Below are 13,708 nucleotides of genomic sequence, written 5' to 3'. Positions count from 1 at the left end.
TCTTTAATTTTGTTATTTTCCGAACCTCATCAAGATACAATAGCTGACAAATTTGATCTTTGATAATAATCTGATATTAAAACAATAACTTTGTCTCTAATTTCATTACTTAACCTTATCATTAACAATATTGGTGAAATTATATAGTAAGGAGATTTTGGCTAATGCTTCAATGTGAACTTTGCGAGGTATGATGCTAACAACCACATTCTCGGCAAATTATCATCGGATCAATCATTTGCCTGATTTTAGCCCTTTCTGATTAATACCGGCAATAATGAACCGTAATTTTATCCATACGAGAAAAATGTCGTATAAAAAATAAGCATATTAATATTGCTAGACTGATATTTAAAATATCTTTTACTCAAGTGCCAACTATCCGGGAATACAATTGATGAACCCTTTTGGGGGGGGGGGTACACAATATATTAAACGCTTTTATTATTAAAATTCCGGCTTGCAAAGGATGACATTAAGGGTAAACAGTGGAGGTGCATCATTTTGGCTAAAGCTGCTAAAGTATAGAAGTACTGTAAAGCTTCCTCTTTTTCTTTGCTATATATTGAAGATAAATTGAGGTAAATCTTCGATCAAGCAAACGATTACACAATTTTCAAATTACGGCTAATTTATTTGACGACACTGCGTCGTATAGTTTCTCGTACAGCAATTGAACAATTTAAGCATCTCCGGCGAATTATGAATTATTAATATAGATTTTCTTTAACCTACTTTATCGACCTTAATCCTTTATAATATGTCTACGATATCATATATAGGACACGCATTATAATATAGTACACTGTTAAGATGCTAGTTAGTCAGTGCCGTACGGTGTACAACGCAGATGATCGAGGGTAAAAATTTTTAATTTCTCCTCTCCAACCAAGGTCTTACTTCAAAGAGCGGATTCAAAGTTCAAAACCAGGGTTTGCGTTTATCATAATACAAGCTAACGACAAACTGTCATAATAAAATACATCATCTTTATATCTTTCAATCTCAATAGGCTGAATGTTGCGATATGTCTAAATCAATTGATTTCATGCTACAGAAATCTGCCGAATGAAAGTTATTAATTGACAGTAAGGCTAAAACAAGATAAAATCCGCTTATTGATATGGAGATAACTTTGATAACAAACACCTCTATTGCAATATCTTTTTATTTCAATTGAAATGACTATGAGTAAGAAGCAATAATAAAAGTAATAATTTTAATAGTAAATATTGTACTGCAATTACGGTTGAATAGACAAGAGTAGATCATTATGGCTCTCCATGGCATACTTGCAGGTTATGATGGAATCAGACTAAAATTTTTTTATTATTATTAGATGACAACCATTGAGGGTAATTTAATTTTCTTCTTTCGTGTTTTGTTAATAACCGTGGCTATCATTTATACATAATTCAATTTCATTTAAGGCATTTAAACTATCAAGATACAGCAATATAGTATTGGTGATAAAATTATTCATGTTTTTATTTCAAATCTTCGATATCATTAAAATAACTATTTCGGCTAAAATATGAAACAAATGCATTCACTTGTCTATCTTCCCAGATATTAAAAAAACAATTTCGTGAGCTTAGGTTATTCTCAGAATACTTAGACAGGACTGTTATCGATAATATTTCAATTAACGTTAATAACGGAAATTTATCAGGTGTTTCATTACTTCTCTGAAACAGAAAATTATTATAGCTATTGTTGTATTGGATTAATTATTCTTTTTCATTTCCGTCGGTGTCTTGTTGATCTCTATGATATTGCAAATGATACCCTTCATTTGCATCAACAATTAACCTTTGATCTTTTCTTAATTCGCTCGACTAACTTTAAAGCTAAATTCCTGTAAATTTTACCTGATCACTAAGCAAATGAGAAGTATATATATATATATATATACTTTGAAGGAAATATCTTGTATTATGTGTGATAGGTAAAAGTAAACAAGTAGTGACTATTGGTTTTATTTTTCATTTTTGGTCAAAAATGAACGTGCAATTAGTATAATAAATTATTCTCATTTAAAATGATATGAAAACTATTTGCTACTGACTAATATAGAAGAGCCCAAAGTATTTCATATATGGATAGCTGTTATAAATTTTAAGGTATCTAATATCCATTAATTAATCTTTAATAGTCCAAATTAGATCTGATATGAAGTGCCTTTCATCTTTGCGTATCTTATATTCACAAAAAGAATAACATTAATATAAACGCTAAAAGTCGGTCAATTATCTGCGTCAAAGACATTATGCAATTCATTTATTCCCAATCTGTCTGTTTCGAAGTACCATAACTATGCTAGCGCAACTAACATAGTAGATAATAGGTTATAGTAATATTACGTGGGGACTTCATAATCTAGCATGTTTACTAATGAAAATTGACAATATTATGCTACAATATTGAATTATAATTAAATTACTTACCTAAATGATCATGACAGTTAACTAATCTCTGCAATCCCTATATTAAAATAAATACGTGGCATTAAGGTCATACCTATTAAATCTTTTTCCTTTAACTTACAAAATTCTGTAAAAGCTCAAATTTTCACAGTACTATTGCCCAATTAATTAAATAGTTCAAAGAGCACAATAATGAAATTGAAAAAGTTAACAGTATTAATAGTTGATAGTTAAATAAAAGATCCATTGATTTTTGTAATAAGGGTGCTTGTAGCATTTAAACATTCTAATATTAATCATTGTTAATTAATATTTAAATACAATGTAAATTCTGTCATAAATTTATTCGGTATAAAAAATTTCAAACGACAGTTTATGTAGTTTCATTTAATGAGTTATTAATTAAATAAATTTCCTTTTAAAAATCGTAGAAAAGACATAGTTATTGTCTAACGGTATATTTGACATTAGTAATTATTGGTGCGTTTCAATTAAATGAACAGATGCCAATTATGATCATGATGGTTTCTGTCTTTACATTTATAAGAAGCATACATCTATCAACTCATAGATAATATAAATCGATTACACTAATCATCTATTATTTTATTTCCTAGAAATATTAGTAATACAATTATTTTGTTATCATCAATCAAAGCAAAATATTCCTTTTGATATTTCTCAGTAATGATGATTGAGATGACATATGTTGTCTGTAAAATTGACAATTTATTTCTGTTTATCACTGCAATCATTTTCGTCCTAATTTATATTCCATTATATTTATCCTATATCCTAATGCTTTTTCATTTCAACATTATGGCCTGATATTGATAAATAAATTACACTGTTATCGATATGCATACCGTTAAAAATCCTGATAGTGATAATGTTTTCATAATGCAGTTAAGATTATGATTATATCTTTAATATAATTTACTCATTATGATCTAGCACTAATTTTTTCCCCTATTTACTCTAAAATTAAATGTGATGGGTTCAAATTTTGATTATATATCACCTACCAGTGTTATATAAATTATGTTCGTTGTAGTATGTAGTAATAAACAAGAATCATACTTTAATGAGTATTTGCCCGATAAAAAACTAACTTTAGAAACCTTTGCTCTTTAATCGACAAATTATTAGCTACAGTTGCCTTTATTTTAATCTCCTTTAATTTACGATTGCTATTGCTATTCAATGTAATATATCATACCACTGAAAAATATTATTTATTTTGGGATGACTAGATTTCATTTCTTTAACAATAATTTTTAATCTCAGATTCATATTGACGTCATTGTTGAATTTTACTGTTTTTATCTAGTTTAATGTGCTATTTCAATTCGAAAAATATCTATATATTTTCCATCATTGGACATATGGCCCTAAACAATTCCAATAAATGCATTGTACGTGCTTTGAGGTCACTTAAAATTGTCTTCATACTTCTTTTAATAACTTTTAATGATTAATTAAGACTTTTAAGATAACATTGTTTATATTCCAAGTGATATCTTTCGCTTAACTGTAGGTATAGCCAGTAAAATAAGTAATATCGAGATATGCAAGTTCATTAAATATATACGAATTGGATATGTATCGAAACATAAGCAATATATCTATCATATTCTTACCTTTTCTAGACGATAACTAAGCTGCATATCGATAGATTGAAATTATTTATCGATTTCTCCTAATAATAGATAGATTATCAATAGAAATTAAGACTGACTTCGTGACATTAATATGCGTATTATGTACGTAAATTTCCTTTCCTTTCGTTACTCCTGTAAAGTAGAGTAGAGTTTTTCAGATGCTTATGATAAAACGACAATATCAACAGACAAGGTACAAAAATAAGGAATGTAAAACAGAATACGATACTTGCTGTACTGTTGTATACGAGCACTAACGTCTAAAGTTATCTATAGTCAATCAATAATATTTGACCAAGGTATTCTAAGCTACGGGACTGTAACTCGATTTATTCGAATAAATACGCGTAAATAGCTATATTGTTTCAATCTCTAAAAAATAATTAATTTTGTGAAGCAGCAGTTGTATGCAACTATTTTAAAGTACGACATTGTGTCACTGGAGCTTATAGTTTACCAAGACAGTTTAAGTTTACTGGATCATCCATGGTATTACAGCATCCTAGCTACACACATAAATTCTATTGACTTTGATATACTATATTCAAGCTTCTTTTGATTTAATTAATATTTATCTCTTTTCATCTAAAATCTGCCAATATTTAAGAAGAAATTTAAAATCGAGGTTTACGATAGCTATGTAAATATCTTTATATCGTATATATTTATTATCATCATGAATATGCACTTAAATATCTATTTGATGCTTTCGATAAGAAATCACAATTTTATATTAAATCTCTATACCTGTAAAGAATAGTAGCAGCATTGTTAAGACAGCAGATAACAAAAATGGAGTTACTTACACTGATGAAGTAAATTTCTACAATTAAAGTCGCAATAACAAAGTACTTCAGAAGTAAAATAAGTGTCAATTTCAGTTTATTGATCCTGAACGAGTTTCTAAGTTTAAGAAATTGACGTTTGTAGCACTTTCATTGCATAAAATATAATTTGTACACCATTCTATCTGATATTGAGAACAACATTTGGTTCATAGCTGGTATAACTGTCCAGCAACTCGACAAAAGCAGTCAAAAAGTCAATTTTAATAACTAGAGTGATTGTATTTCTTACAAATATAGCGACTATAAAAGAATCTGTCCAGAATCGAGTATTTATTGCCGATAATAGGCTTCTATATAAATAGGTGCTTCAATTTCAATATCAGATAAGTTAAAAATTCTGTGATGTAGGTTGACTAGATGAAAATTTCACATAAAAGAATAGATCAAAGTTAATGCTAGTTATTGAAAATAAAAACTAATATGTAAAATTATTCATGGCATAAATTTCACGTAAGAGAAATTATTACGGTAAAATACTGAGGTAATGCAGTGAAAATTACTCATAAGACGCGTATTTATTAAAGAAAATCGAAATCGTCGGTATTTTGTTACATTTACATGCACATTTATATTTAAAAAATGCCAATATTACGGAATATAGAAGCGCAGTTGTCCATCCAGCGATGCAGTCACAAGCTAGTAAATGTAATGTTATACGAGATTAACGATCACTTCAGGTGAAATCTTAAGAGATCTGACTTATAGTGAGATTATCAACGAATTAGAGTTGACAATAAAGCTATTGCATAAACTATTTTTGGTTACTTAAATTTACCTGAGGTTGCCTAGGATTAAATGCTACATCAAATACCACATCGCGATGACCTGTTAAGCGGTCGGAATAAGTATTCGATCTTACGTCATATAAGTAGGCCTTGACATAAATAAAGAGTTTAAATGATATCAATAGATATGTATAGTATTGTAGAATGATTTATGATATAGTTAGATATACTACTCGTTGAGATTGCCGTAAGTAAAGCTAAAAATTATTGATATTATGACCGTTCAAATATGAGCATAACATACCGTCTTATCTTCTGAACCCGTGGCAATATACCTCATGCAAGGACTCATACAAACTCCTACTGGATGTGACCGATTAACATGACCATCGTAACGTCTGACACATCTACCGTATAAATTAACAGTGTCGATTAGGCAAAGTAAGATTTTTAGTTTGAATGTTAATACGAGTATGAATTCTATGCTTAAGTATAAACCTCCTAAAATACGACAATTGTTACTATCTCTGCTTAATAACGTAAAGTATTAGAAATTAACTCACTTAGAAGTTCTTAGGTCCCATAGCTTAATTCCATCTGTTACAGCTGATGTTAATACAAGATTATAAGCGCGACTAGGGTGGGCTACATAGGTAGATCCCTATAGTAATATAGTCCGTTGTACCAAAAAGAGAAAACTAACTTTATAATTGATACAACGTATGCAAATCTAACATCGCGGCATTGTACGACATTTTATCCATTATCAACCTTATTAATGGAAATTGTATGCATAGATCTTGCGTGGGCTTCAGGAATAACTTGAATACATTTAGAGACATTCATATCAAAAATTTCTAGACCTTTGCTTGAAGAACCACAAACGACAATATCTGTAAATAATAAAAATGCATCTTACCAATAGAAAAGGAAGCAAATTACTGAATATCTTTCTAATTTGCAGTTGTAATGCTACAGTTATATTTAATACTGTGATGAAGGTTAATTTTTTTAGAATTCTCCTTCAAGTTCTTGTATTTTAAATAGGTATTGCAGCATTAAAAGTAACTTAATTTGGTTTCATTACAGCAGATTTTATTCAGTATTTAGTATCTAGTAAACCGGACTACTTCATTCGGGTTAGAATTTAACAACATTCGGCAATATAATTTTGTTAAGAATTATGCAGTGTAAGACTGCAAGTTAAGCAATATATTTAGTTAGTATAGAATGCATGTTGCTATTCTGGTAAAACTATTGGCTAAATTTGATTGCAAAATACAGTAGAAGTTATGTTACATTATGATAGAAAACAGTGTGAAGTCGAACGTTTTAATCTGGGTGTTAATTTAAGATTGTTGGTCTGTCTTAGTAGACTTTTATAGTTATGTTCTGTATACCGTAAAAAGAAACAGTTTATAGTTGAATTACGATTATTAATTTAGTAATATTCGGGAATCTAGGGTAAAAATTGATCCTGTCATGTGTTTAATTGCCAGTTTTATTTAGAATACGTTAGAGTCTTATGTTAGTAGTCTGTTGCGATGAACTACTCTGCGTAGCATATATAAGTTGGTGATGTAATTCAGTAGTTTAATGAGATCAAGATAGTGAAGTGACAGATAAAGATTAGGATTTTCCTCAAATCGTAAGCAAATTTATTAAGTTGATAGTAAGGTTGATCAAGGGAGTAATTCTACCCTTTGTTAATCCTTTAAGTAATTTGATAAATCTGCTGTTACGAATTATAATAAATTGGAGTTTCCTCTAGATCTATTTCATGTTGAACTAAAAGAGTTGATAGTTTTTAATAATATTTTTCGTTCATTATTACTATACACTTATCGTACTTTATACTTTATAGCTGAACGTATGATATATAATTTGTAGCAAGTTTAGTATCTATAGTGAATTCAAATACTAAAAAATAAATATTATGCATGCGTGTATATATACAGTGATATCAATTTCTTACTAGGATATATTTAAACTTACAGGAATAAAATTCGTTCGCACAATCGAAAGTTGTAATAGATTGGGAAGAATCAATTTGTAGTTTGGTAACCAATTTGTAACGATTATTATTTTGATATCTTTGGTAAAATTACAAAAAAGATAGGTTATACAGATTATCTAAATGTTGCAGTAGCAAATGCTTCAAACAACGTGACATATTGCTTCAAGTTTGTTTGTATCCACACTATCCTTATACTGAATAACTGGCTAACCTTTTAACGTCGTCCAGTTTATCTATATCCAAGTGGTATTTATATAAATACAATGAGTTACCAGACGCCAACATAAAAAATTTATCCATATAGTAAAATGCCGCATGGGCGATATCCTTGGTGAATGGCTAATAAATCAAAAACATGTTAAGTTAAATATCGAACTATTCTTTCATTCTTCAATCGCATTTCGCATTGCTTAGAACGTAGAGTATTTCATATTGTGGCCCTGCAGTATGAACAGTATTGTAGCGGTTGAAACATCTAGGTATCCAGTGGATCGCGTCGGCTAACATAACAATCATGGTATATCGTTCTGTATGTATCCCAATTTCATTCATATACACTTATGATATAGATACAATATGATATGAATTTACCTTATTTTCGTGATTGCTAGCTTCCGCTTTAAAATTATGTGAGTCTTTGGAAATAATTAATACAGGCTCTTTTAACTCGTTATACCAAATTCTGGCTGTTTTATCCATAGAAGTCGAGAGCAAAAACTGCCCTGTTCGATTCCAATTTACGGAAGCAATAGGACGATCATGGCCTATGCATTGTAATATTAAAATGTCATGTAAGGAATTAGCCATATTCACTATATAATAAAAAGAATCCGCATCTGCGATGACAGAAATAACTATCTACCTGTAAAGGTAATATTTGACTTGTCTGGATGGTTACTTTTTAAAAGCTGTATAGATTTATCAGCTGATACACAAGCTAACTGTGAGCCATCACCTTTCCAAAAGGAATGATTACAATTGAAAGAAGGATATACAAAACTGTAGTGGAAGTGACATAACATCCTCATTGAAGCATTTTTACCAGCTATCGTAAAGTTGATTATCTAAAAACATCAGCAGTTACTGAATCTCTATATAGCTGCAGCTATTAATTGAATAATGTACTGCTTAAAATAACGCTATATTAAATTATAATATCAATTACTACTCCTATGAACATAATCGCATCCTCTATGCTTTAATTAATACTATCTTAAATGAATCCTCGATTAGCTACTTAGTATTTCAATATTTAATTGTACTTCCGTCTAATTCTACAAAAGCATGAACTAAACAAAGCGCTCTAGAAATTACTTCATAACAACTTTAAAGCGTATTACTTGCTAACCGGAAAATTTTAAACTGTTGATACCAGTTCCAGGTTGAGATAAATATAGTTTATGCTTTAAGGACGTAGTTGCCGGACAGTCGATCGGATAATCCTCCCTATATGATCCAAAAGCTGATTAAATTTACATCTAATACGTGCTAATGAATTTTATCAGGTAATAATTTTCTGTCACTACCTAACTATGGGACCATTTGCTTCCACCTTGTTCCTAGCTACTATAGTTTTCTTATGCATATCTGTCCGTGGCTGAAACATTTTATTGCTATAATAAAATCAATGGACAATTGAATAGCGCCATTTTACTGTTGTAGTAAAATATCATGTACATTAATACAGTCTTATTACTAATATACAAGACCACAGCACTATCGATGATATTAATTGCGCGGTAATGGTCAACCTACACTGAAGATGTCGCATATCCCGAGGATTTAATCTTAGCTTTAAAGGTGAGCGGCTTATCAACTAATCCTTTCCGTGTATTGCGACCTAATGTATAAGATAATACACACATGTAACCGTTAACATACTGTATCCAATCGTAACATGGTTCTAGCAGTTTTCAAAGTAGTGTACAGTTTTATTTCACTTACTGGGGGTAGGATTCGGTTTCTTCTTATTCGGTGGTTTTGGCTTTAATGTAAGTTCAGCTTTAAGTGGAGAATTTTTATCTAAAGGAGAACTTTTTATTTATCGTGTGATATTAGTTTTACCTTCATAATTCCTTTTTAGGAATTTTTATGTTACATGAGTTTAACAGATGAGATAACATTTACTTTGATATTATGCTGACTGTTCCGTCACTATCAGGAGATTCGCTTCTTTCCAGTTGTATTACGTGAACAACATTTTGAAGCAAACCACATAACAGACATCGGATCTACGATAAATTAAGGTAAGACTTTGTCTGATAATTCTACAATATTCTTAGCTATAATCTGTCGTAGCATTACCTGATTATCGTTTGGTATTGCTGAAAAAGTACAAGATCCAATAAGGCGTAAATCAGGAGGTATCTTTTCTCTTGATTCTTCAACTTGAGGGTCTAGGTATCATAAACAGTTTTCGATTTGTATCATCGTTTCAGGATTTTCATAAAATCAAGACACAGCAACTGATCCAAAGCAACATTAGAGTTATAACAGTACCAGCTAAATCAAAAACATTTCTAATGCATAGGGTACAGCCATCAATTACTACAATGGCTCCAGTAGTTGCTGCATATATAACTTCGGAATCTCTTATAACATGCCTAGTTGCAATATTATTATTAAACGAATGAGTTACAAAGAAATACGACATGTAAACTATTTAATTAATCGCGTACTCCATTTTTTTATTTAATATCGTTCGAAAATTTTAACTTAACATAAAAGGTCGAGCGTTATTATCTTCAAACTTACTCGATCACGGATGTATAAGATATTACAGACTTTGCGGCATTATCGTGTCTTTCACGTAATAGAGTTACCACGTTCTGCGAATTAATTACAGCTAACGCAATAACTCCCACTCCAGGGTCACCATATTCAGGCGAAGTATCAGCATTTTCTAAATTTTCAACGTCAGTTAGCTCTTTCCTTTTACGAAGTCGTTGCTCGAGATCTAGTACTTGTAAACAACGGCAGCTCCGATACGTAGAAGCAACATCATAAGCTCTTATCTAATACATCAATATGTGGTGAACATAAAATCATTAGCGCGATTGATAAATACCTCGTATTGAGGGTTGGCGATTCTATAAGCGCATATTAACTGATCCTACCTTTCCATCAGCATCACCAATAATAATTTGGTCTTTTAGCGGGTTTAAAGCCAGGGAAAGTAAAGGACATGCTATAATAATGTTCATTTTTCATGAACAAATTTATCAAGTGTATTAGCTCCATCAGTTGGTATTATTTGATGCATAATTTATATAAATAAGGAAATTGCAATGTTAGGGCTTCACAGCAATAATTTTACTAACATAATACATTTCATAATACGGTAGATATTCTTATAATGAAATACTCTTTATGAATAAACCTTTTATGAAATAACATACTTGATAATACACCCGAGTCATACAGCAAGGTTCTTTCATAAATATCCCATACCTAACATAAAAATGAGGATAAATAAAAGGTAATCACTTGTATGAGCTTGAATATATTTTAAAGATATCAGCAATGAACAGCGTTTATTGAAGTCTAATGATGTAATTCATGTATACTAATTATGGTGTATCTAATTGCGATCTCTCTCTCTCTCTATAACTAATTAAGACATTAACACTATCACCATATTAAGATAAAACACTGTAGACTATCACGTTACTATACTGTAGAGTAATATATGCTTGCTCATAACGTGCGTACTCAATGCTCAGCTTGAGAGTTGGATAGTACTCAGAAGCCAATTAAGTGCTTTACTGTTAGGTAAAGTAAATTTATTACCAAGTTGCGAGTTGGATCATCTTTCTTGCATGCACTGATAGACAATGATAGCGAAGAAAAATACCATACGTACTTTAAATGTTCTATCTTCCGATGATGACACCAATAAAAATTCACTGCAATAAGAGAAATCTGTAGCTGTAATCCTACCAGTGTGTCCTACTAGGATATCAATAGCATGATCTTCCTGTACCATGTGATATAAGTCAAAAATTGATACCTCTTTTGAATTGCGTTAAACAGGTAAGGATAGGATACATTGGTAACTACGTGTAATTTGTCAAATTACTTGTATTTAGGATTTTAAGGTAAAAGGAACACTCTTGTTAGCATACCTTTAAATTAATAAGGATAATATCATTAGAAATTCCTACGGCGACAATATCATTCTTTGAACTAATACACAGACATGACGGTTCATTAAAATCTGAATAAATAATGGTGCCTTGGCTTGTTGATTCTAAGTTATCAGCGTGAATAAAATAAATTAAAATTTAATATACACGTTATCATTTACAAAAGGTATACAATAGCAGATAAAACTAGAAATGATTTAATTGCAGTGTATATCAACATCTACATAGAAACTTAAAGAGAAAAAATAGCAATAGCAACTATAGTGAACATATTTAATTTTATATAACAAGGATATTAAAATGAATTATTTCATTCAGCAAATGTAATCATTTTTGATGCTACTACCCTATTTCATTATTCCTACTGCATCGTAGAATAAAATTACGGTAAGTAAGTAAATCATTGACGATAAAGTGACTAATTCACTATTTATTTACCAACATCCGCATCTGCAATAACTTGATTCATATCCCAAAGAATAATGTATCTGCTACATGCCGAACAAAGTAGCACTTCCACTGGATCGCGATTGAAGGCCAGTAATAAAATCGAGGAACTATGACCAGTTAACTCCTGTGGCTAAAATATATTTTGTGGGAATATGGGTATGAGAAGCGTCTAAGTGATGATATTGTTGTTTAAAATGACCGAGTTCATTAGGTAATTTACTGATAACTCCTAGCGAGTATAAAGATAATGCAGTGCAAAAGAGAAATAATCACGGATGAAACTGCAAATTGGGTTAAGTTAGGAATATAATAATACAGTACTGATACTATTTTGGAAGACACTGTTTGCCAATATGCACGATCACAATATTGATGATCCGTAAAGCATTAGCTAGGGTAAGTTATACGCGTATATGTACTAACGACAACATGAATGAGCGATCACATCTACATTGATTGATGATGCATCGACTAAGAAATAGTCGCAATGATGTTTTAATGTTGATTGCAGCGTTTTAGACCTTCATAGCTGATAGCTGCTGTTACGGAGTCATCTCACCGTAGATAAATTAGTGATGTGTTAATATTGCCGGTATTAATTCGATCTATAAATATCAATCCTCTGCCTGATTTATAGGCCTACTGAGATATCTGGATGAGCATCAATCGACGACTCTTGTATATCATGAATATATGCATATATACATAGATGTCTAAAATTGACTGTATCAATATTAATATACACGACTCTCCTAGATTACATGTCTAAATTAGCAATCTACTGTACTGTATTTTACACAAGTAATGTAGAGGAGTCGCATCTTGATGTTGATCTGCCTAGTCTCATGGCGGTACAGTGTCCATGAACATGATGCAGTAATAAGTTTGAACAGCAAGTACTACGACTACAGCGGCGAAATCATTTTTGAATCTACCGCCAATGCAATGACAAGATACAAGTCTGTTTATCTAGGCAAATGATACAAGCATCCAGTACTTCAACATCGATCATAATGATAGACTGTATGGACAACGATTGAAAAAAAGCTTCTTTGCAGCCTGACATGATGGAGTCATAGTGTATCAATAAATAAACAGTCTATTCCAGGTAGAAATGGTCTAAAGGGTAAATGGTTATGCAGACAAAGTCAGTCAGTCACTCACAACGGTATTACTTAAATCTTGGCTATCAACATTATCCAATTTCCAAATTCCAATCGTTTTTCGTGTCCAAGGTAAAGCAATAAAGCGTTGACTACAAGCTAAAGGAACATGGCGGCCAAGTTGACTGGCTGCCACTAAAGACGTTGTATATGAATGGAACGCCATGATTTGAGAAGGCTGCAACCGTTATCGCTATGGTTTCCAACAGAATCGTGTTACATCAGTGAGTGAGTGACAGGCGTCCGTCCAGTCAGTCCTTGAACTGGTTGGTA

The 13,708-nt window shown here is 31.1% G+C and overlaps 1 protein-coding gene across 1 annotated transcript; it reads right to left on the bottom strand.

Annotated features, from left to right (window-relative positions):
• Positions 1-5,523: 5,523 nt before the first annotated feature.
• Positions 5,524-13,601, bottom strand: TRIADDRAFT_59233 (uncharacterized protein; the record flags this gene model as incomplete). Its single annotated transcript, XM_002115211.1, has 23 exons — positions 5,524-5,571; positions 5,711-5,809; positions 5,965-6,067; positions 6,224-6,321; positions 6,432-6,553; positions 7,656-7,753; positions 7,889-8,016; positions 8,269-8,441; positions 8,540-8,632; positions 9,026-9,123; positions 9,204-9,290; positions 9,433-9,517; positions 9,622-9,710; positions 9,805-9,908; positions 9,982-10,073; positions 10,177-10,280; positions 10,432-10,691; positions 10,794-10,864; positions 11,076-11,127; positions 11,540-11,653; positions 11,802-11,926; positions 12,261-12,402; positions 13,437-13,601. The coding sequence occupies 23 exons, from the start codon at positions 13,599-13,601 to the stop codon at positions 5,524-5,526; spliced, it is 2,550 nt and encodes an 849-aa protein (XP_002115247.1).
• Positions 13,602-13,708: the final 107 nt, after the last annotated feature.

This window comes from Trichoplax adhaerens, genomic scaffold, assembly GCF_000150275.1.
Source record: "Trichoplax adhaerens TRIADscaffold_10 genomic scaffold, whole genome shotgun sequence".
NCBI lineage: Eukaryota > Metazoa > Placozoa > Uniplacotomia > Trichoplacea > Trichoplacidae > Trichoplax > Trichoplax adhaerens.
The sequence above is the reverse complement of the archived record's forward strand: the minus strand, read 5'-3'. Positions and strand labels throughout refer to the sequence as shown.